This window comes from Scyliorhinus canicula, chromosome 19 (genome assembly GCF_902713615.1).
Source record: "Scyliorhinus canicula chromosome 19, sScyCan1.1, whole genome shotgun sequence".
Classification (NCBI taxonomy): Eukaryota; Metazoa; Chordata; class Chondrichthyes; order Carcharhiniformes; family Scyliorhinidae; genus Scyliorhinus; species Scyliorhinus canicula.
In genome coordinates this window covers 11,537,939-11,560,499 of record NC_052164.1, presented here as the reverse complement: position 1 = coordinate 11,560,499, position 22,561 = coordinate 11,537,939, and the positions used below count along the sequence as shown (strand labels likewise).

Below are 22,561 nucleotides of genomic sequence, written 5' to 3'. Positions count from 1 at the left end.
TCGCACCTCGCCCCACGTGGAATGGGAGGACGACACGGGACCCTGGTTGCCGTCAAGGTGACAGTTGCATTGAACTTTTATGCAACCGGCTCCTTCCAGTCTCCGAGCGGGGACCTCTCCGGGATCTCCCAGGCATCGGTCCACAGGTGCATCCGTGATGTGACCGTCACCCTCTATGCCATGGCCAACCGCTACATCACCTTTCCCGAGGACCGAGCAAGTCAAGATTCACGAACTCGTGGATTTGCCAACGTGGCCGGGATACCAAGGGTGCAGGGGGCAATCGATTGTGTTCACGTCCCCATGCGCCTGCCTGCAGGGGACAGGGAGGTGTTCACAAACAGGAGGGGGACATACTCCATGAATATCCAGGTGGTATGCGACCCCCACATGAGGATCATGCACATGTGCGCAAGGTTCCCAGGGAGTGTGCATGATGCGTACATTCTTGCGCAGTCGTACATCCCTGCTCTGAGGGACGTCCCCTCCGGCTGAGGGGCTGGTTGCTCACAACTCCCCCCCCCCGCCGCACCCTCGCTCTGCGTACACTGCTCCAGTTCTACATCACCCTTACCACTGGGTCCAGACCGTATGGCACGACATTGATGGCTGTGTCAGCGGGTGTGATCAGTGCCATGTCGAATGATGACAGGCCGCTCTGCGATGAGCTGTGAGCTCAGAATCGTTAGAGAGAGTCTGACCCATGGCAATAGCTGAACCATCCATCTCGGTGGTCGCTGAGTTCATCAGGGACACTCCATCACGTGCCCACATGGGGTAGCTGTGGGAGGGGGTGGGGGGGGGGGGGGTAGGGACTACACACCCGGCACCGAATTTTCACCGCTCGTCAACCCCAGCGACACTCCATAAGACCATAAGACCATAAGACATAGGAGTGGAAGTAAGGCCATTCGGCCCATCGAGTCCACTCCACCATTCAATCATGGTTGATTTCAACTCCATTTACCCACTCTCTCCCCATAGCCCTTAATTCCTCGAGAAATCAAGAATTTATCAATTTCTGTCTTAAAGACACTCAATGTCCCGGCCTCCACCGCCCTCTGTGGCAATGAATTCCACAGACCTACCACTCTCTGGCTGAAGAAATTTTTCCTCATCTCTGTTCTAAAGTGACTCCCTTTTATTCTAAGGCTGTGCCCCCGCGTCCTAGTCTCCCCTGCTAATGGAAACAACTTCCCTACGTCCATCCTATCCAAGCCATTCATTATCTTGTACGTTTCTATTAGATCTCCCCTCAACCTCCTAAACTCCAATGAATATAATCCCACGATCCTCAGACGTTCATCGTATGTTATACTCGGTCACCATCACGATTCCTGTGGCTGTGGAACAATCACACAGTCTTACAAGTGCAACAGTGAGTTTAATGGTTAACATTATGTACAGATGTCCTAGCCCCTACAACTAATCTGTGCCGTTCACCCGTGCCAACTTACTATGTGTCCCTCTTCGTTGCGTTACGGGCCCTACCACTACGTCTCGGTGGATCCCCAGATGGTACAGCAGGAGTGGAGGCGGACTGCTGAGAATCGCCCCAATCGGCATTCGTTTCCTGGGGCGACCTGGCCTTGATGGGACGGGGGGAGGCCGAGCGTTCTGGGACGTCCCGTGATGGAGTTAATGGGATGGGCCCCAGAACCTCCTCCTCCCTCGGGGAGCCCGGTGGCCCCCTGGCCTCACTGTGGGACGGAGGTGCAAGCGGGGCGGTGCCCCGTCGCCCCAGTCCTGGAGGCCTGCAACCCTATCAACCAGGGTCCGAAGATTCGCAGAGACGGAGTCCAGGGAGTTAGACATTCCCGCCAGGGAATGTGCGACCTCAACCTGAGTGTGCATGACGCCATCCAGCACGTGCGTCAGGCGGCTGATGCTCTCCGCGACTGACTGCTGCGACTGGGCCATGACCTGCTGAGACTCGGCCAGGGCCCGTACCGCACCGGCAATGTCATGTTGGCTCTGGCACATTGCTGCCTGTGAGAGGGCAACCTTGTCCAGGGCCATGGATGACGCGTGCACGTGAAGCCCAACACCTTGCAGAACCTGACCCATGGCCGAAACCGTTTCACCCATTGCCTCCACCGCGGATGCCACCCGTGCGGTGTCGGCCTGGGTGGCTGCCATGAGCGGCACCACTCCCTGCTCCTGGACGCGGTTTGACTCCTCTAACTGTGTCTGCAGCTGCTGGAAGACGGCCCTCATCCCTTCATTGTGTCCCTGGGTTTGAAAATGCATCGGCGGGTGGGTCGAGTAAATCCAGGAACCCGGGAAACGTCTGGGAGCCAGCTGGATGCTGGGCCTGGGCTGCCCTCCGACAGTCCGGGCCCTCGGCTGCTCCAACCTCCATCTGCTGTACTTGCTCAGCCGTGTGGTGCACACCAGACCGTGACCCAGGAGCCTCATCACTTAATTGCCCAACCGAGGTGAGTGTCTCTGGGATGGTGGATGGTGTGGGAGACAGCAGTGCCGCAAGCTCTAGGTCCTCGTCCGTCATAATCTCTGCAGTGTCATCGTCCCAGTCATATCTGGCCGCAGGGCGCACGCGGCCCATGTCTTCTTCTCCCTCAATGGAGTCTCCTGAGTGTGGCGCCGTGTGTGCGCCCTGCTGGACGGTCCCGGGTTGGGAGGATGGCACTCCTGGCTGACGTCCTGCCACCCTCTGGTGTGCGGCCCTGGGTGTGGTGGTGGTGGCGGATGTCCGGCTGGGTGTGGCAGCAGACCTCCCTGGATGTTCGTCAGCACGCTCTGGGGAACAGAATAAGATGGGGTTATTTAGACACGCTCGGCCGGGCATTGGATGGTCCAGTGGACTGAGTGTGAGGGGAGAGAGGATGGGGGGGTCCAGTGGGCTGAGTGTGAGGGGTGAGAGGATGGGGGGTCCAGTGGGCTGTGTGAAGGGAGAGAAGATGGGCTGGGGGGGGGGGGGGGGGGGGGGGGGGTGGGGGGGGGGGGGGGGGGGGATAGTCATGCAGGGGTGTCTCACTTGGTTCTGCAGCGCCAACCTCGCATTGCGCGACCTCTCGGGTGCCAGAACCCCCAGCAATGTCCAGTGCCCTCTGCTCAAAGGCGGTCAGTGGGTGCATTATGGGAGAACCCCCTCCGGTCTTGTTGCACTCCCGGTTGTTGTACGCAGTCTTGTCCTGGGGGGGGCATAGATAGATCATGACAATTTGGCAGGTATCAGTATGCCGTTCAGATATTGGCACAGGTTGGGGGGAAAGTTGCAGCTAAACCATGGCATCTCTCCAGGGGGTCGCAGCGCTCACGTGGGTCTGTGACAACTTGATTAACCACCCTCCACTCACTCTCGCCACCCTCCCCCTCCTCTCCGGGCCCGGGGGGGAGGTGGGTGATGAGGGACTTGGGAGGCGGGGTTGTTGTGACCTGGGGGCACCCTCTTGGCACTTACCCTGGCAGCCCTGGTGAGGTAGTGGAGCTTCTTTTGGCATTGCTCCCCAGACCGAGGGGTCTGCCCCACAGCACTCACTGCCGTGCCTACCTCACGCCAGGCCCGTCGCACGACACTGGCAGGGTGGCGATGCTTTCTTCTCGGGCAGATGATGTTCCTCCGCTGCTCCACTGCATTGAGGAGGGTCTCCAGGTCACTCTCTGTGAACCTTGGGGCGGCCCTCCGTGGCTCTGTCATCCTCCCTCTCAGTCTGGTGACCTTGTCTCCTGCGCCTTTTTACGACGCGGAGCAGCGTCATACCGACGTCGCACGATTCTGGCGTCATCGGCCACGTGTTTCCCGCGGCCCCGCTCCCAGCCCATTTCTGGGGCCTGAATCGCTCGGGAACGGGGCCGTGGGGAGCCGTTGTGAAACTCGGCCGAGATCATGATGGCGTTGCCGATTTTTCCCAGGTGCTGAGAATTCCGCCCAAAGTCTTTGTCTCTGCCCAGTTGACTCCATTTACAGCCAGCTAAACACAGCTCATGATTATTCTTTAAGCCATTCATTATCTGAATTTAATCTTGATCATTCCCACAGTTTTGAATACAAATCATGTCAAGCACGATCAATCAATCCTGTTACATTGATGGTTTCAAGGTTCTGTTAAACCCCATTTGCTTGTCTTGACACCTCTACCTTTTGCTGTTTTTTAAACAGTTGATCTCAGTGCCTTTTGTTACTTCTGCAAATATTACTGGATGAGCACTGAAACATTAAACTTCACTTCCATCCTTATTCTGTTGTTTTCCTTTAGCTACCTTTTTTGGGGGATTTTATTTATTCCCATGTGGGAATCACCAGCAAGGCCAGAATGTCTCTCACTAATAGCTGAATGGCTTTCCTAGACATTTCAAGAGTCAAGCACATTGCTTGGGCCTGCAGCTCTATCCAAATCAGACAGGCTAAGGATGGCAGATTATCCTTCACAGAATAACTTAGTGGTCCATTTTTATAACAGCTCAGTAATTTTATGGCCACCATTACTATTACTAAGTTTTTCATTCAGTTTTATTCAAATACTGGATTTAAATTCCCAGTTGAAATGTGGGATTTGAACTCATTTCTCCAGATCAGTTCATCACCATGTTGATTGATTGATATTTATTGTCATATGTACCGAAGTACAGTGAAAAGTATTTTTCTGCGGCCAAGGGAACGTACACAGTACGTACATAGTAGACAAAAGAATAATCGACAGAATACATTGACAATGGTACATCAACAAATAGTGATTGGTTACAGTGCAAACAGTGCGAAGAAATAAAAGAAAAGGGCTCAAATGTGCAACTGTGGATTATCTATAGATGAGTTAAGATTGCAAACATAAGGTTATCGGTCAGCAATAAAGTAGTTATACTCCCCTTTATGAACTTAATTGGCACTTTCACGTGTGATTTTCCACTGGCAATCTTCTTTAGGTTACATGGTCCATCTGTCTCTATCACTTCAATTATGATATAAATGGTATTATCAGGCAGATTTCTCACAAACCAATGCTTTCTGTCTACCTTACTGCAAAGATAAATAAAAAAAACTTATTTAGTAAAGCACAGATTGATGCAGGGGTAGATAATGGTGATACCATTTTAACTTACAGAATCTATGAATCAGGTCGGTGTTATTAACAGGATCATTCTATGTGTAGTCCTAAACGCAGTGGGCGGGATTCTCTGGTCTGATTTCTCCAAGTGAGCCAGAGAAGACACAGCCAGGGTGAGACACATCCAGAGAAGACACAGCCAGAGTGAGACACAGCTAAGAGTGAGTTTGGGAATTTGAAGCAAGGTGGGAATTCGAAGCTTGGGGGGAGGAGGTGCTTCTTATCCCTGGTAAGTGACTGATAAGTAGTTTTTCTTTTTTCTTTTTCTTTTCATTGGTATATTTTTATTTTTTTATTTTTTTTAAATTGTAGTTGTTGAAGTTAACCTAAGGTTTAAGACATGGCAGGAGATCCCAGACCCGTGTCATGCTCCTCGTGTGCGATGTGGGAGCTCAGGGACACGTCCACTGTCCCTGGTTCCTTCACGTGCAGGAAGTGTGTCCAGTTGCAGCTCCTGTTAGACCGCTTGATGGCTCTGGAGCTGCGGATGGACTCACTTTGGAGCATTCGCGATGCTGAGGATGTCGTGGATAGCACGTATAGTGAGTTGGTCACACCACAGGTGAAAGTTACTGAGGGAGATAGGAAATGGGTGACCAAAAGACAGAGCATGAGTAGGAAGGCAGTGCAGGTGTCCTCTGTGGTCATCTCCCTGCAAAACAGATATACCGCTTTGGATACTGTTGAGGGAGATGGCTCACCAGGGGAAGGCAGCAGCAAGGTTCATGGCACCGTGGCTGGCTCTGCTGCGCAGCAGGGCAGGAAGAAGAATGGCAGGGTTATAGTGATAGGGGACTCAATCGTAAGGGGAATAGACAGGCGGTTCTGCGGTCGCAATCGAGACTCCAGGATGGTATGTTGCCTCCCTGGTGCAAGGGTCAAGGATGTCTCGGAGCGGCTGCAGGACATTCTGGGGGGGGGGGGAGGGTGAACAGCCAGCTGTCATGGTGCACATAGGCACCAATGATATAGGTAAAAAACGGGACGAGGTCGTACAAGCTGAATTCAGGGAGTTAGGAGTTAAACTAAAAAGTAGGACCTCAAAGGTAGTAATCTCAGGATTGCTACCTATGCCATGAGCTAGTCAGAGTAGGAATGTCAGGATAGATAGGATGAATGTGTAGCTCTAGAGATGGTGCAAGAGGGAGGGATTTAAATTCCTGGGGCAATGGAACTGGTTCTGGAGCAGGTGGGGCCAGTGCAAACCGGACGGACTGCACCTGGGCAAGGCTGGAACCGACGTCCGGGGTGGGGAGGGGGGGGTTTGCTAGAGCCATTGGGGAGGGTTTAAACTAATGTGGCAGGGGGATGGGGACCAATGCAGGAAGTCGGAAGGTAGTAAAACAGGGACAGAAACAAAAGGCTGTAAGGGGGAAGTGTAAGGCAGAGGAGCCATAGTCAAAAATCAAAACGGGCGACAGTACAAGGTACAGTGACTGATGGAAGCTCAGTGAATAGGCCCAGTAATACTAAAAGGAATAAAACGGGAAGTAAAAACATAAATGGTAAGCGACGCGGCAGGTTGTTACATGAAGATATGGGTTCAACGACAAGGAAAATTAGGAGAAAAGTTAAGAGGAAATATAACTTAGGAGACGTTACTGATCGAAGTGTTAAGATATCCTGGGGGGAAGAATGGAGATGGCGTCATGTAGAGGTACAAGCCTGGGTGCCATGGTAACGGCACCGTTGCCGCTCTCCCCCAAGAGGGTTACCACGAGCCCGGTGGTGGCGGCGACCCTAAGAATCTGGGGACAGTGGAGACTGCATCGGGGGGAAACAGGGGGCTCGATGGAGGCTCCACTGGGTGGCAACCATCGGTTCATCCCGGGGAACACGGATGGGGGATTCAGGGGATGGCAAAGGGCGGGCATCAGCAAATTGAGGGACCTGTTTATTGGCGGGAGGTTTGCGGGCCTGGGGGAACTGGAAGATAAATTTGGCCTTCCCCAGGGGAACATGTTCAGATACCTGCAGGTAAAGGCGTTTGCTAGGCGACAGGTAGAGGGATTCCCTTTGCTGCCCTCGCAGGGGACGATGGACAGAGTGCTTTCGGGGGTGTGGGTAGGAGAGGGGAAGGTGTCTGACACCTATAAGGTAATGCAGGAGGTGGAGGAGTCGTCAGTGGAGGAGCTGAAGGCTAAATGGGAGGAGGAACTCGGGGAGCAGATAGAGGATGGGACTTGGGCGGAGGCCTTGGAGAGAGTCAACTCCTCCTCCTCATGTGCGAGGCTTAGTCTCATCCAATTTAAGGTGCTGCACCTGGCCCATATGTCCGGGACTAGGATGAGTAGGTTCTTCGGGGGTGAGGACAGGTGCACCAGATGTTCGGGGAGTCCTGCGAACCACGCCCATATGTTCTGGGCATGCCCAGCACTGGAAGAATTCTGGAAGGGGGTGGCGGGGACGGTGTCGAGGGTGGTTGGATCCAGGGTCAAACCAGGGTGGGGACTCGCGATATTTGGGGTTGGGGTGGAGCCGGGAGTGCAGGAGGCGAAAGAGGCCGGTGTCCTGGCCTTTGCGTCCCTAGTAGCCCGTCGAAGGATTCTGTTACAATGGAAGGATGCAAGGCCCCCAAGCGTGGAGACCTGGATCAGTGACATGGCGGGATTTATAAAATTGGAAAAGGTCAAATTTGCCCTGAGAGGATCAATACAAGGGTTCTATAAACGATGGCAGCCTTTTCTGGACTTCCTGGCTCAGAGATAGGTAACTGGGTCAATAGCAGCAGCAACCCGGGGGGGTGGGGGGGGGGGGGGGGGGTGTTAATTTGCGTTGTTGTTAAAATGCTGGGTTGTTCATGGGGATGGGGCGAATGTACATGATTGTTAATATTATTGTTATTTTCGGTATTTTACTAAGGTGCGTTATTGTTGTATAAAATCAAAATTTCTCAATAAAAATTATTTAAAAAAAAAGATATCCTGGGGGGAAGATTTGCTAGTGCTCTTCGGGAGGGTTTAAACTAATTCAGCAGGGGGATGGGAACCTAAATTGTAGTCCCAGTGTACAGGATGTTGAGAGTAGTGAGGTCAGGGATAGGGTTAAAAGTTCGAAAGAGGGCACTGGCAAGCAAGATGCTGGTTTGAAGTGTGTCTACTTCAATGCCAGGAGCATCCGGAATAAGGTGGGTGAGCTTGCAGCATGGGTTGGTAACTGAGATCTCGATGTTGTGGTGATTTCGGAAACATGGATAGAGCAGGGACAGGAATGGTTGTTGCAGGTTCCAGGATTTAGATGTTTCTGTAAGAACAGAGAAGATGGTAAAAGAGGGGGGGGGGGGGTGTGGCATTGTTAATCAAGGAAAGTATTACGGCGGCAGAAAGGACGTTTGAGGACTCGTCTACTGAGGTAGTATGGGCCGAGGTTAGGAACAGGAGAGGAGAGGTCACCCTGTTGGGAGTTGCCTATAGACCTCCGAATAGTTCCAGAGCTGTAGAGGAAAGGATAGCAAAGATGATTCTCGACAGGAGCGAGAGTAACAGGGTAGTTGTTATGGGGGACTTTAACTTTCCAAATATTGACTGGAAATACTATAGCTCGAGTACTTTAGATGGGTCAGTTTTTGTGCAGTGTGTGCAGGAGGGTTTTCTGACACAGTATGTAGACAAGCCAACAAGGGGCGATGCCACATTGGATTTGGTACTGTGTAATGAACCCAGCTAGGTGTTAGATTTAGATGTAGGTGAGCACTTTGGTGATAGTGATCACAATTTGGTTATGTTTACTTTAGCGATGGGCAGGGATAGGTATATACCGCAAGGCAAGAATTATAGCTGGGGGAAAGGCAATTATGATGCTATTCGGCAAGATTTAGGATGTATAGGATGGGGAAGGAAACTGCAGGGGATGGGTACAATCGAAATGTGGAGCTTTTTCAAGGAACAGCTACTGCGTGTCCTTGATAAGTATGTACCTGTCAGGCAGGGAGGAAGTTGTTGAGCAAGGGAACCGTGGTTTACTAAGGAAGTTGAAGCACTTGTCAAGAGGAAGAAGAAGGCTTATGTTAGGGTGAGACATGAAGGCTCAGTTAGGGCACTTGAGAGTTACAAGTTAGCCAGGAAGGACCTAAAGGGAGAGTTAAGAAGAGCGAGGAGAGGACACGAAAAGTCATTGGCGGATAGGATCAAGGAAAACCCTAAGGCTTTCTATAGGTATATCAGGAACAAAAGAATGACTAGAGTAAGATTAGGGCCAATCAAGGATAGTAGTGGAAAGTTGTGTGTGGAATCAGAGGAGATAGGGGAAGCGTTAAATGGATATTTTTCGTCAGTGTTTACACTGGAGAAAGACAATGTTGTCGAGGAGAATACTCAGGTACAGTCGACCAGGCTAGATGGGATTGAGGTTCACAAGGAGGAGGTGTTAGCAATTTTGGAAAGTGTAAAAATAAATAAGTCCCCTGGACCAGATGGGATTTATCCTAGGATTCTCTAGGAAGCCAGGGAGGAGATTGCAGAGCCTTTGTCCTTGATCTTTATGTCGTCTTTGGCGACAGGAATAGTGCCGGAAGACTGGAGGATAGCAAATGTTGTCCCCTTGTTCAAGAAGGGAGTAGAGACAACCCTGGTAATTATAGACCTGTGAGCCTTACTTCGGTTGTGGGTAAAATGTTGGAAAAGGTTATAAGAGAAAGGGTTTATAACCATCTTGAAAAGAACAAGTTGATTAGCGATACTCAACACGGTTTTGTGAAGGGTAGGTCATGCCTCACAAACCTTATTGAGTTTTTTGAGAAGGTGACCAAACAGGTGGATGAGGGTAAAGCGGTTGATGTGGTGTATATGGATTTCAGTAAGGCGTTTGATAAGGTTCCCCACGGAAGGCTATTGCAGAAAATACGGAAGTATGGGATTGAAGATGATTTAGCGGTTTGGATCAGTAATTGGCTAGCTGAAAGAAGACAGAGGGTGGTGGTTGATGGCAAATGTTCATCCTGGAGTTCAGTTACTAGTGGTGTACCACAAGGATCTGTTTTGGGGACACTGCTGTTTGTCATTTTTATAAACGACCTGGAAGAGGGTGTAGAAGGATGGGTTAGTAAATTTGCAGATGATACGAAGGTCGGTGGAGTTGTGGATAGTGCTGAAGGACGTTATAGGTTACAGCGGGACATAGATAAGCTGCAGAGCTGGGCTGAGAGGTGGCGGATGGAGTTTAATGCGGAAAAGTGTGAGGTGGTTCACTTTGGAAGGAGTAACAGGAATGCAGAATACTGGGCTAATGGCAAGATTCTTGGTAGTGTAGATGAACAGAGAGATCTCGGCATCCAGGTACATAAATCCCTGAAAGTTGCCACCCAGGTTAATAGGGCTGTTAAGAAGGCATATGCTGTGCTAGCTTTTTATCAGTAGGGGGATTGAGTTTCGGAGACACGAGGTCATGCTGCAGCTGTACAAAACTCTGGTGCGGCCGCACCTGGAGTACTGCGTGCAGTTCTGGTCACCACATTGTAGGAAGGATGTGGAAGCTTTGGAAAGGGTCAGAGGAGATTTACTAGGATGTTGCCTGGTATGGAGAGAAGGTCTTCCGAGGAAAGGTACAGGGACTTGAGGTTGTTTTTGTTAGAGAGGAGAAGGCTGAGAGGTGACTTAATAGAGACATATAAGATAGTCAGAGGATTAGATAGGGTGGACAGTGAGAGTCTTTTTCCTCGGATGGTGATGACCAACACGAGGGGACATAGCTTTAAATTGAGGGGTGGTAGATATAGGACAGATGTCAAAGGCAGTTTCTTTACTCAGAGTAGTAGGGGTGTGGAACGCCCTGCCTGCAGCAGTAGTAGACTCGCCAAATTTAAGGGCATTTAAGTGGTCACTGGATAGACATATGGATGAAAATGGAATAGTGTAGGTCAGATAGGCTTCAGATGGTTTCACGGGTCGGCGCAACATCGAGGGCCGAAGGGCCCGTACTGCGCTGTAATGTTCTATGTTCTATAAAACAAAGGTATAAAAGCCAACATAAGTGTACTTTACCTGAATGCTCGTAGTATTCGGAATAAGGTAAATGAGTTGATGGTGCAAATCATTGTGAATGACTGTGATTTAGTGGCCATTACTGAAACATGGTTAAAGGATGGTCATGACTGGGAGTTAAATATCCAAGGGTATCAAACTATTCAGAAGGACAGAGTGGATGCTAAGGGAGGTGGTGTAGCTCTGTTATTTAAGGATGACATCCGGGCAATAGTAAGGGATGACATCGGTGCTATGGAGGATAAGGTTGAACCATTTGGATGGAAATCAGGAATAGTAAGGCGAAAAAGTCACTGATAAGAGTAGTCTATAGGCCACCAAATAGTAACATTATGGTAGGGTAGGCAATAAACAAAGAAATAACTGATGCATGTAGAAATGGTACAGCAGTTATCATGGGGATTTTAATCTACATGTTGATTGGTTTAACCAGGTTGGTCATGGCAGCCTTGAGGAGGAGTTTATAGAATATATCCGCGATAGTTTCCCAGAACATTATGTAATGGAATCTACGAGGGAACAAGTGGTCCTAGATCTGGTCCTGTGTAATGAGACAGCATTGATTAATGATCTCATAGTTAGGGATCCTCTCGGAAGGAGGGATCACAATATGGTGAAATTTAAAATACAGATGGAGGGTGTGAAGGTAAAATCAAACATTAGTGTTTATGCTTAAACAAAGGAGATTACAATCGGATGAGAGAAGAGCTAGCCAAGGTAGACTGGGAGCAAAGACTTTATGGTGAAACAGTTGAGGAACAGTGGAGAACTGTCCAAGCGATTTTTCACAGTGCTCAGCAAAGGTTTATACCAACAAAAAGGAAGGATGTTAGAAAGAGGGAAAATCGACCGCGGACATCTAAGGAAATAAGGTAGAGTATCAAATTGAAGGAAAAAGCATACAAAGTGGCAAAGATTAGTGGGAGACTAAAGGACTGGGAAATCTTTAGGGGGCAACAGAAAGCTACTAAAAAAGCTATAAGGAAGAGTAAGATAGATTATGAGAGTAAACTTGCTCAGAATATAAAAAGAGATAGTAACATTTTCTACAAATATATTTTTTAAAAAACAGTGGCTAAGGTAAATATTGGTCCTTCAGAGGATGAGAAGGGAGATTTAATAATGGGAGATGAGGAAATGGCTGAGGAACTGAACAGGTCTTTTGGGTCGGTCTTCACAGTGGAAGACACAAATAACATGTCAGTGACTGATAGAAATGAGGCTATGACAGGTTGATGATTGTTATCACTAAGGAGGTAGTAATGGGCACCTAATGGGGCTAAAGGTAGACAAGTCTCCTGGCCCTGATGGAATGCATCCCAGAGTGCTAAAAGAGATGGCTAGGGAAATTGCAATGCACTAGTGATAATTTACCAAAATTCACTAGACTCTGGGGTGGTCCCGGCAGATTGGAAATTAGCAAACGTGACACCATTATTTAAAAAAGGAGGTAGGCAGAAAGAGGGTAATTATAGGCCAGTGAGCTTAACTTTGATAGTAGGGAAGATGCTGGAATCTATCATCAAAGAAGAAATAGTGAGGCATCTGGATGGAAATTGTCCCATTGGGCAGACGCAGCATGGGTTCATAAAGGGCAGGTCATGCCTAACTAATTTAGTGGAATTTCTTGAGGACATTACCAGAGCGGTAGATAACGGGGAACCAATGGATGTGTATATCTGGATTTCCAGAAAGCCTTTGACAAGGTGCCACACAAAAGGTTGCTGCATAAGATAAAGATGCGTGGCATTAAGGGTAAAGTAGTAGCATGGATAGAGGATTGGTTAATTAATGGAAAGCAAAGAGTGGGAATTAATGGGTGTTTCTCTGATTGGCAATCAGTAGCTAGTGGTGTCCCTCAGGGATCCGTGTTGGGCCCACAATTGTTCACAATTTACATAGATGATTTGGAGTTGGGGACCAAGGGCAATGTGTCCAAGTTTGCAGACGACACTAAGATGAGTGGTAAATCAAAAAGTGCAGAGGATACCGGAAGTCTGCAGAGGGATTTGGATAGGTTAAGTGAATGGGCTAGGGTCTGGCAGATGGAATACAATGTTTTTTTTTATAAATGTTTTTTATTGAGTTTTCATATTTTATATCCAACAAATTACAAATTATTAGAGAGAGAAGAAGAAAAAAAAACGCAAAAATTAACATGTATATTTACAGGTAAGCATCTTCATAATAACAACTGTGGCCGCCCCCTTTAGCCGGCATACATATTTTACGTTCCCCAATATGGCCGAGGCACATGTTTATAGGCATTTATTTACAGTTTGGTTTTGGGCCTTAGCTAGCCATCAAACCCCCATAACGAACCCGTAGCCCCCCGGCTACCTTCCCCCGATTCCCGTCCATTTTCCCCTGATTCTTGGCCACCCGGCTATTCTTCCTCTTGTACGTTGGCCACAAACAGGTCCCGGAACAATTGCATGAATGGCTCCCACGTTCTGTGGAAGCTGTCGTCTGACCCTCGGATGGCGAATTTGATTTTCTCCATTTGGAGAGATTCCGAGAGGTCGGACAGCCAGTCTGCAGCTCTTGGCGGTGCTGCTGACCGCCAGCCAAACAGGATTCTACGGCGGGCGATCAGGGAGGCAAAGGCAAGGGCATCCGCCCTCCTCCCCAGGAATAGATCTGGCTGGTCTGAAACCCCGAAGGCCGCCACTATCGGGCATGGGTCCACCCTCACCCCCACCACTTTGGACATAGCCTCGAAGAAGGCTGTCTAGTACTCCACAAATCTGGGGCAAGACCAGAACATGTGGGCGTGGTTGGCCGGGCCTCTTTGGCACCGTTCACATCTGTCCTCCACCTCCGGGAAGAACCTACTCATACGGTTTCTTGTTAAGTGGGCTCTATGTACCACTTTTAGTTTCGTCAGGCTGAGCCTTGCGCACGTGGAGGTGGAGTTGACCCTATGCAGTGCATCGCTCCAGAGTCCCCACCCTATCTCAATCCCCAGGTCGTCCTCCCATTTCATTCTTGTTGCGTCCAGTACGGTGTCATCCCTTTCTACCAGTCGGTCATACATGTCGCTACAGTTCCCTTTCTCTAGGATACTTGCGTCCGGTAGGTCTTCCAGTAGTGTCTGTCGTGGCGGTTGTGGGTACGACCTTGTCTCCTTTTCTTAGGAAGTTTTTGAGCTGCAGGTACCGTAGCTCGTTCCCCCCAGCTAGCTGAAATTTCTCTGTAAGTTCGTCCAGTGTTGCGATCCTGTCGTCCGTGTATAGGTCCCTGACTGTCAGTGTCCCCCCCGATCCTGTCTCCACCTTTTGAAGGTGGCGTCAGTCAGTGCTGGCGTGAACCTATGGTTGTTGCAGATGGGAGCCTTGTCCGACATTTTGGTCAGGCCAAATTGCTGCCGCAGTTGGTTCCAGGATTGGAGGGTGGCTGTCACCACTGGGCTGCTGGAGTGTTTTTTGGGTGGGGATGGGAGTGCTGCCGTGGCGAGGGCCCGGAGGGAGGTCCCCATGCAGGAGGCCTCCTCCGCACGCACCCACTCGGCTTCTGGCTCCTGGATCCATCCCCTTACTCGCTCGGCTGTTGCCGCCCAGTGGCAGAATTGTAGATTCGGGAGGGCTAGCCGCCCCCTGGATTTGGGAAGATCTCGCTTTTGCTCATGTTGAGTTTGTAGCCCGAGAAGGCTCCAAACTCTTTCAGGAGCGCGATGATTCCGTCCATGCTGCTTTGTGGGTCCGAGATGTAGAGGAGCTGATCATCTGCATAGAGTGAAACTCTGTGCTCTCTGCCTCCCCTTCAGATCCCCCTCCAATTTTTTGCTGCCCTGAGCGCGATTGCTAGCGTTTCGATTGATAGTGCGAACAGCAGCGGGGACAGTGGGCATCCTTGTCTGGTGCCCCTGTGCAGCTGGAAGTATTGGGAGTTGGTATTGTTGGTCTATACACTCGCCATGGGGGCGTTGTATAGGAGCTTTACTCAAGCGGTGAACCCTGTTCCAAGCCCGAACCGCTCCAGTTCGGTATTTGAGGCATGGAATGGAAATGAGGTATTTCCATTCGACTCTGTCGAAGGCCTTTTCTGCGTCCAGGGAGACGATCACCTCTTGTGTTCTCTCCCCGGAAGGGGGTCATTATCACGTTCAACAGGCGCCTGATGTTCGATGTAAGCTGTCTACCTTTGACAAAGCCCGTCTGGTCCTCTGTGACCATCTCAGGTACACAGTCTTCTAGCCTTTTGGCTAGTATTTTGGCCAGTATTTTGGCGTCTGCGTTAAGCAGAGATATGGGTCCGTATGACCCACATTCCGTTGGGTCTTTGTCTTTCTTAGGTATCAGCGAGATTGAGGCCTGTGCTAACGTGGGTGGCAGTGTGCCCCTAGCTAGCGAGTCTGTGAACATCTCCCGCAGGTGCAGGGCCAGCGCTGTCGCGAATTTTTTGTAGAAGTCCGCCGGGAATCCGTCCGGTCCCGGCGCCTTCCCCGTCTGCATGGAGCTAATGCTGTCCATGATCTCTCCCAGTGCTAGTGGTGCTTCCAGGTCCCGTTTTCTGCCCTCTCCCACGACTGGTATGTCCAGTCCATCAAGGAACCGGTTCATCCCAGCCTTCCCCGTTGTGGGCTCTGAGGTGTACAGGTCTTGGTAGAAGGCCTTGAAGGTTTTGTTAATCCTCTCTGGTTCTGTTTCCAACATGCCTCTGGTACCCCTGATTTGCGCAATTTCTCTGGTGGCTGCCTGCTTTCTCAGCTGGTGTGCAAACAGGCGGCTGGCTTTGTCTCCGTGTTCGTACAGGGTCCTGCGTGCCTGGCGGAGTTGGTGTACTGCTTTCCTGGTGGAGAGCAGGTCAAAGTTCCTTTGTAGTTCTTTTCTCTCCGCCAGGAGCTCTACGGTCGGGGCCTCGGAGTATTTACGGTCTACCTCCAGTATGGAGTCGACCAGCTTCTGCCTAGCCACCCTTTCCTCCCTATCTCTTTGCGCTTTGAAGGCAATGATTTCCCCTCTTAGTACGGCCTTAAGCGCTTCCCAGAACGTGGAGGATGAGACCTCCCCGTTTTGGGTGTTCTCCGTGTACTCCGCTATGGCCCGCGCTATCCTTTCGCTGAAGGCCTTGTCAGCTAGTAAGGCACCGTCCAACCTCCATGTGAGGCGCTGGGCCCTTCCCGTCTCCAGCCGCACGTCCATGTAGTGTGGAGCATGGTCTGATATCACAATTGCGGAGTATTCCACTTTGTCTATCCCTGGAAGCACCGTTTTCCCCACCACAAAGAAGTCAATTATGGTGTACACGTTGTGTACTGGGGAGAAGAAGGAGAATTCTTTCTCCCCCGGGTGGGCGAATCTCCAGGGGTCCACTGCTCCCATCTGCTCCATAAAGTGACTGAGTTCCCTTGCCATGCTTGAGATTTTCCCCATTTTGGGGTTTGATCTGTCCGTCTTTGGATCCTGTACACAGTTGAAGTCCCCCCCATGATTAGTTGATGCGTCGCTATGTCCGGGATTTCTGCCATGGTCTTTTTGATGAAACTCGTGTTGTCCCAGTTGGGCGTGTACACGTTGACTAGAACTACCGGTGCCCCATCCAGGGCCCCGCTGACCATGACATACCACCCCCCTGGGTCTGTAACCGTCTTTGTCGCCCTAAACATTGTCCTCTTGCCGATCAGTATCGTCACCCCCCTGGCTCTTGTCCCATAACAGGAATGGTAGGTTTGTCCCACCCAGCCCTTTCTTACCCGCAGTTGGTCCTGCTCCCTCAGGTGCGTCTCTTGGAGGAAGACTATGTCGGCCCTCATGTTTCTGAGGTGGGTGAGGACTCTAGATCTCTTCACTGGGCCGTTAAGTCCCCTTACGTTCCAGGTGATTATCCTGGTGGGGGGCTTCTGCCCCCTCGTTCCTGTTGGATTAACCATATTTATCTGGTGGACGCGCCCCTGCCCTCCGGGGTTTCCCTTTGTTAGGGGGCCGTCCAGGATGGCCGCTATCACTGCTCTCCCCATGCGGTCGGGTCTCTGCGCTCCGGGGTTTCCCCTTGTCCCGGGGGCACCCGCCATGGCCGTCCACTGTGTGTCTGCCACGCGGGTAGTCCCCTGCGCTCTGGGGGCCCCCTTCGCCCACAGACCGTACTGGGTGTGTGCTTGCAGCAGTTCCTTGTTTCGAGCCCTTGGTTGTGGCACTTTGTAGCCCTGTTCCTTTTCTGGCCTCTTTTGTCCCTTTGTCCCTGCATTTCCCCTCCCCGGTCTCTCTCTCCTTGTGTCCCCCCCCCGGTCTCTCCCTTTTCCCTCCTCCCCTGTATACGCCTCCTTTGCCCCTCTATCCCCTATTCCTGTCCCCGTTTGCTCTCCCGACTTTGATGGGTGATCCCCCCCTCCCCTGCCTGGCGCCTTCCCCCCTGTTGGGGGTGCGCTGCAGCCCTGCTTTGTTGCGTGCCCCCGGCACTAGCTTTCCTGCTAGTACGGTGGCTCCCCTCTCGGAGGTTGTTGTCTCGCTTCTCCTCTGCCTGGCCGCTACGGTTTTCTGCCCGCTCTTCCCCCATCCTACCCTGCACCCCTCTCTCCTGCTCTCCCTTCTCCAATACTCTTGTTTCCTCGAGCTGGGGCCTGGCCTCCCACCTGGAGCGGTCCCTTGGGCAGTGGGCTGTTTTTTGTTCTGGGTGTTCCTGCCGGGGGGGGGGGGGGGGGGGGGGGGGGGGGTGGGGGGGGGGGGGGGGTGGCTGGCTTTGCCTCGCCCCTCCCCGTCGGCGTGTCGTTGCCCCTTGCCAGGGGCCCCTCGTTCGTACCCCCGCTGGTGTTTTTCCAGCCCGTGCTCCTCAACGAACCTATTCGCCTCAGCAGGGGCTGTAAAGAAATATTCCTTGTTTTGGTATGTGACCCAGAGTTTCGCTGGGTATAGCATACCAAAACGCACTTTGCTCCTGTATAGAGCTGCTTTCGCTCTGTTGAACTCAGCCCGTCTCTTAGTTATGTCTGCTCCAAGATCCTCATATATTCGGATGGCGTGCCCTTCCCATTTGCAGGCTCTATTTTCCTTGGCCCAGCGCAGGATTGTCTCCCTATCCCAGTGCCGGTTCAGTTTGGCTATGACTGCTCTCGGTTGTTCCCCTGCCTTGGGCTTCGGGCGCAGCGACCGATGTGCTCTGTCCATTTCCGGTGGGGTGGGGAAAGTGTTCCTCCCCACTAAGTTGTGGAATACAATGTTGACAAATGTGAGGTTATCCATTTTGGTAGGAATAACAGCAAAAGGGATTATTATTTAAATGATAAAATATGAAAACATGCTGCTGTGCAGCGAGACCTGGGTGTGCTCGTGCATGAGTCGCAAAAAGTTGGTTTACAGGTGCAACAGGTGATTAAGAAGACGAATGGAATTTTGTCCTTCATTGCTAGAGGGATGGAGTTTAAGACTAGGGAGGTCATGCTGAAATTGTATAAGGTGTTAGTGAGGCCACACCTGGAGTATTGTGTTCAGTTTTGGTCTCCTTACCTGAGAAAGGACGTACTGGCACTGGAGGGTGTGCAGAGATGATTCACTAGGTTAATCCCAGAGCTGAAGGGTAATCCAACGATTACGAGACGAGGTTGAGTAGACTGGGATTGAACTCGTTGGAATTTAGAAGAATGGGGGGGGATCTTATAGAAACATTTAAAATTATGAAGGGAATAGATAGGATAGATGCGGGCAGGTTGTTTCCACTGGCGGGTGAAAGCAGAACTAGGGGACATAGCCTCAAAATAAGGGGAAGTAGATTTAGGACTGAGTTTAGGAGGAACTTCTTCACCCAAAGGGTTGTGAATCTATGGAATTCCTTGCCCAGTAAAACAGTTGAGGCTCCTTAATTAAATCTTCTTAAGATAAAATACTCTGCTTTGGAGGGGGCGGAGCATCACCTAAGGCCCGCCCCCGATGCTCTGCCCCGACTGGCCAAGTTCCCGACGGTGTCGCGTGTGCTATTTTTGGTCAGGAACTCGGCGTGGTAGTCGAGGGAGAGCCGATCTGTGGGCAGGGGGGACTTTAGCAGGGGCTGGGGGCATTGTTGAGGGGTGGTCCGGTGGTCGCGAGCCTAGCCAAAGGGGAAGCACTATTTGTCAGGTCAGCTCCGCATGCAACTGGCACCATGTTGCATGGTGCGGCCACTGCAGGCCGCCACCCTGCACATGCGCGGCCATGGACCCGGCAATTCACTGGCCGCATCGGCAGCTAGAGCCGGATGCTCCACGCTGCGTGCCTGCTTGCCCTCCACCAAACAGAGGATCGGTGGCCGTTTTGCGCCGATTTTTCGGTTGTAAAACGCCACCGTTCCCACGCCGGCGTCAGGACATAACCTGAAAATTGGAGAATCCAGCCCAGTGTTTTTTAAACCTAGTGTTAATGAAGTTCGTTAGTAGAAAATGTGCATGCACATGGAACAATGCAACACTGACTTACGTCTCTTTAAGAGAGCACTCACAAAGTAATATATAACATCACAGAAATATAGTTTGCAGAGTTAAGCACATTAGTAAATTAAGACGATAAGTATAAAGCATCTGTTCGGTGATGGTTATAAAGTCGATCACTTCATGGATATAGATAAATGATAAATTTGACACATGACAGACTGTCTGAGTCTGTAAGAGTTGTCTTTAGATATCACTCTCTGAAATGCAGCAAAATTTGAATACAAATACCTTCCTCGGGTAACTCTATGTAGCGTATTTTGGTTGATTGCTCGCTTTTTCATTCCCACAGTAGTCATAGTTTCGGATACGCCTCCGCTTATCCCTGCTCCTACACCATGCTTGCAGACGTCTATTGCAACACCTGCAGAACCTCCAATGGAATCATCTCCTCCATAGTGGCACACTGGTAAGCTAAACACTTCTAGAGAAAATAAAGTAATGCCATCATTTGTGGGAGTTAGGTATTAACATGATTGGACTAATCTGCATACCTGCTACAAAAACTTGCTCAGGCATGGAGATAGCCTTTAGGATCAAGTACTCGGGAGCCCCAGTAACCATGCCCCAGTTGGAGTCAATGGGCACGATTCTCCAGAAAGGTTTATTTTTTTAAAAATGTATTTTATTACAAATGTATAAAAAATAGTTATAACACATAAACAATTTGGGAAACAGGCTTCCCAACAAACGACTATACAGTTTGTACAAATTTTTTCCCCTTTTTCACCCCCTCATTCCTGCCCAAGTCATGTATCCTGTGTATGACCTTGAACTGTATCAGGCTCATCCTTGCGCACAAGAAGGTCGCATTTACCCTTCGTAGTGCCTCACTCCATACTCCCCAATTTATGTCCCTTCCCAGCTCCCTTTCCCATTTTTCCTTAATCTTCACCACCCGCTCACCTCCCAGCTCTCCCAGCCACCTGTCTCTGTTTCCAATTCTACCCTCCCCTTCCACATCCAGAAGCAACAGTTGCTCCAGCAGAGTGTGCCTCGGCAACCTGGGGAACTCCTTCCATACATTCCGCGCGAAGTCCCCGACCTGCAGGTACCTAAACTCACTCCCTCTCTCCCTCAATTCATCTAGCATTCATACTAGCAAACCCTTCTTCCAGATACAAATCCCTCACCTTGATCAGTCCTACTTCTCTCCACCTCCTATACATGCCATCCATCCCCCACCCTGGCTAACACCTGTGATTCTCACACAACGACATTAACACTGACATCCCCTCTATCCTAAAATGCCTCCTCAACTGGTTCCAGATCTTCACTGTGGACTGCGCCACTGGGCTCCCTGAGTACCTGCTCGGCGCCATTAGCCAAGCTGCCACCACCATAGCCCTTAAGCTGGACCCCTGACAAGATTCCTCCTCCATCCTAACCTTTTCTATCCCCTCTCCTTTCCACCATTACCTCACCTTCTCCACGTTCGCTGCCCGATATTAATGACGCAGGTTCGGCAATGCCAACCCTCCCTGCTGCCTCTGCCTCTGTAACAGAGTCCTTCTAACCCTTGGTACCTTCCCCGCCCATACAAAGTCTGAAATAATTGTGTCCAGTTTCTGAAAGGAGGCCTTCGGAACAAAGATGAAAATGAAGTGAAATTAAATTAAAATCACTTATTATCACAAGTAGGCTTCAAATGAAGTTACTGTGAAAAGCCCCTAGTCGCCACATTCTGGTGACTGTTCGGGGAGGCTGGTACGGGAATTGATCCGTGCTACTGGCCTGCTTTGGTCTGCTTTAAAAGCCAGCTATTTAGCCCTGTGCTAATTGGGAGTGTCTGGAAAATGAACAGGAACCTCGGCAGAATGTTCACCGTTACCACTTGGACCCTCCCCGCCAAAGTCAATTGCAACCCATCCCACCTCTTTAGATCTTCCTTGGCCTTCTCCACCAACGTCATTAAATTCCACTTCTGAAGCATCGCCCATTCCCTCGCTACCTGAATCCCCATGTATCTGAACCTGTCTCTGGCCACCTTAAATGGCATCCCCCCTAAATTGGCTTGCCGTCCCAACTCATTCACCAGGAATACTTTGCTTTTCCCTCTAATCAATGTATACCCCGAGAATGCCCCAAACCTCTCCAACAGGCCCATGGTCCTCTCCATGCTCTCCAATAGGTCCGAAACATACACTAGGTCGTCAGCATTGATCGATACCCGATGCTCCGTCCATCCCCTCATAATCCCTTGCCACTCTGCCGACCCCCTGAGCCATTGCCAGAGGCTCTATAGCCAGCGCAAACAGCAATGGGGACTGCGGGCATCCCTGCCTTGCTCCCCAGTGCAATTCGAAGTTCTGAGAGCCCATGTCATTAGTCCGCACGCTCGCCACATATAACAAGTGTACCAATGCCACAACCCTTGGCCCAAACCCAATCCTTCCCAGGACCTTAAACAGGTACAGCCACTCCAACCGGTCGAATGCCTTCTCCACATCCATGGACCATTACCTCTGGTACCTGGAATCCCGACGGGGTCATAATTACATTTGACAGCTCCCTTATATTGTGAAAGAGCAGCCTGCCCTTTACATAGAACATAGAGAAATACAGCACAGAACAGGCCCTTCGGCCCACAATGTTGTGCCGAACCTTTGTCCTAGATTAATCATAGATTATCATAGAATGTACAGTGCAGAGAGAGGCCACCCGGCCCACCGAAGCCTGTTTAGTCCTCTGCAACAACCACTGGGATATACCATTTCATCCTTCCCACCAATACCGTAGCCAGCTCTTTCACGTCTGTATTTAACAACGATATGGGTCTATACGACCCACATTCCAATGGGTCCTTCCCCCTTTTCGGTATTAATGTGATCGCTGCCTGTGTCATCATCTCTGGCAGCTCCCCCTTCTCCAATGCCTCATTAAACCCCCCTAAGGGATGTGGTGCCAGATCCGTCGTGAACACCTTGTAAAATTCTGTCAGATATCCATCAGGACCTGGAGTCTTCCTCGACTTCATACTCCTTCTACTGTCCAGTAACTCCCTCAGCCCCAGGGGCTCCTCTAGCACCTGCCTCTTCCTCCAGTTGAGGAAGCTCCAGTTCAGTTAAAAACCTTCCCATGTCTCCCTTTTCACCCCCCGGGTCCGCCCTGTACAGCTCCTT

The 22,561-nt window shown here is 50.6% G+C and overlaps 1 protein-coding gene across 1 annotated transcript in view; it reads right to left on the bottom strand.

Moving 5' to 3' along the window:
* Nucleotides 1-22,561, bottom strand: part of LOC119954502 — a 95,116-nt gene that overhangs the window by 18,191 nt on the left and 54,364 nt on the right. The window contains exons 5-6 of the mRNA XM_038779789.1: nt 19,671-19,863; nt 4,849-4,978 (exon numbers count right to left, since the gene is read on the bottom strand). Of these exons, the coding sequence (XP_038635717.1) occupies nt 4,849-4,978; nt 19,671-19,863 (323 nt within the window). The remainder of the gene's footprint in view (nt 1-4,848; nt 4,979-19,670; nt 19,864-22,561) is intronic.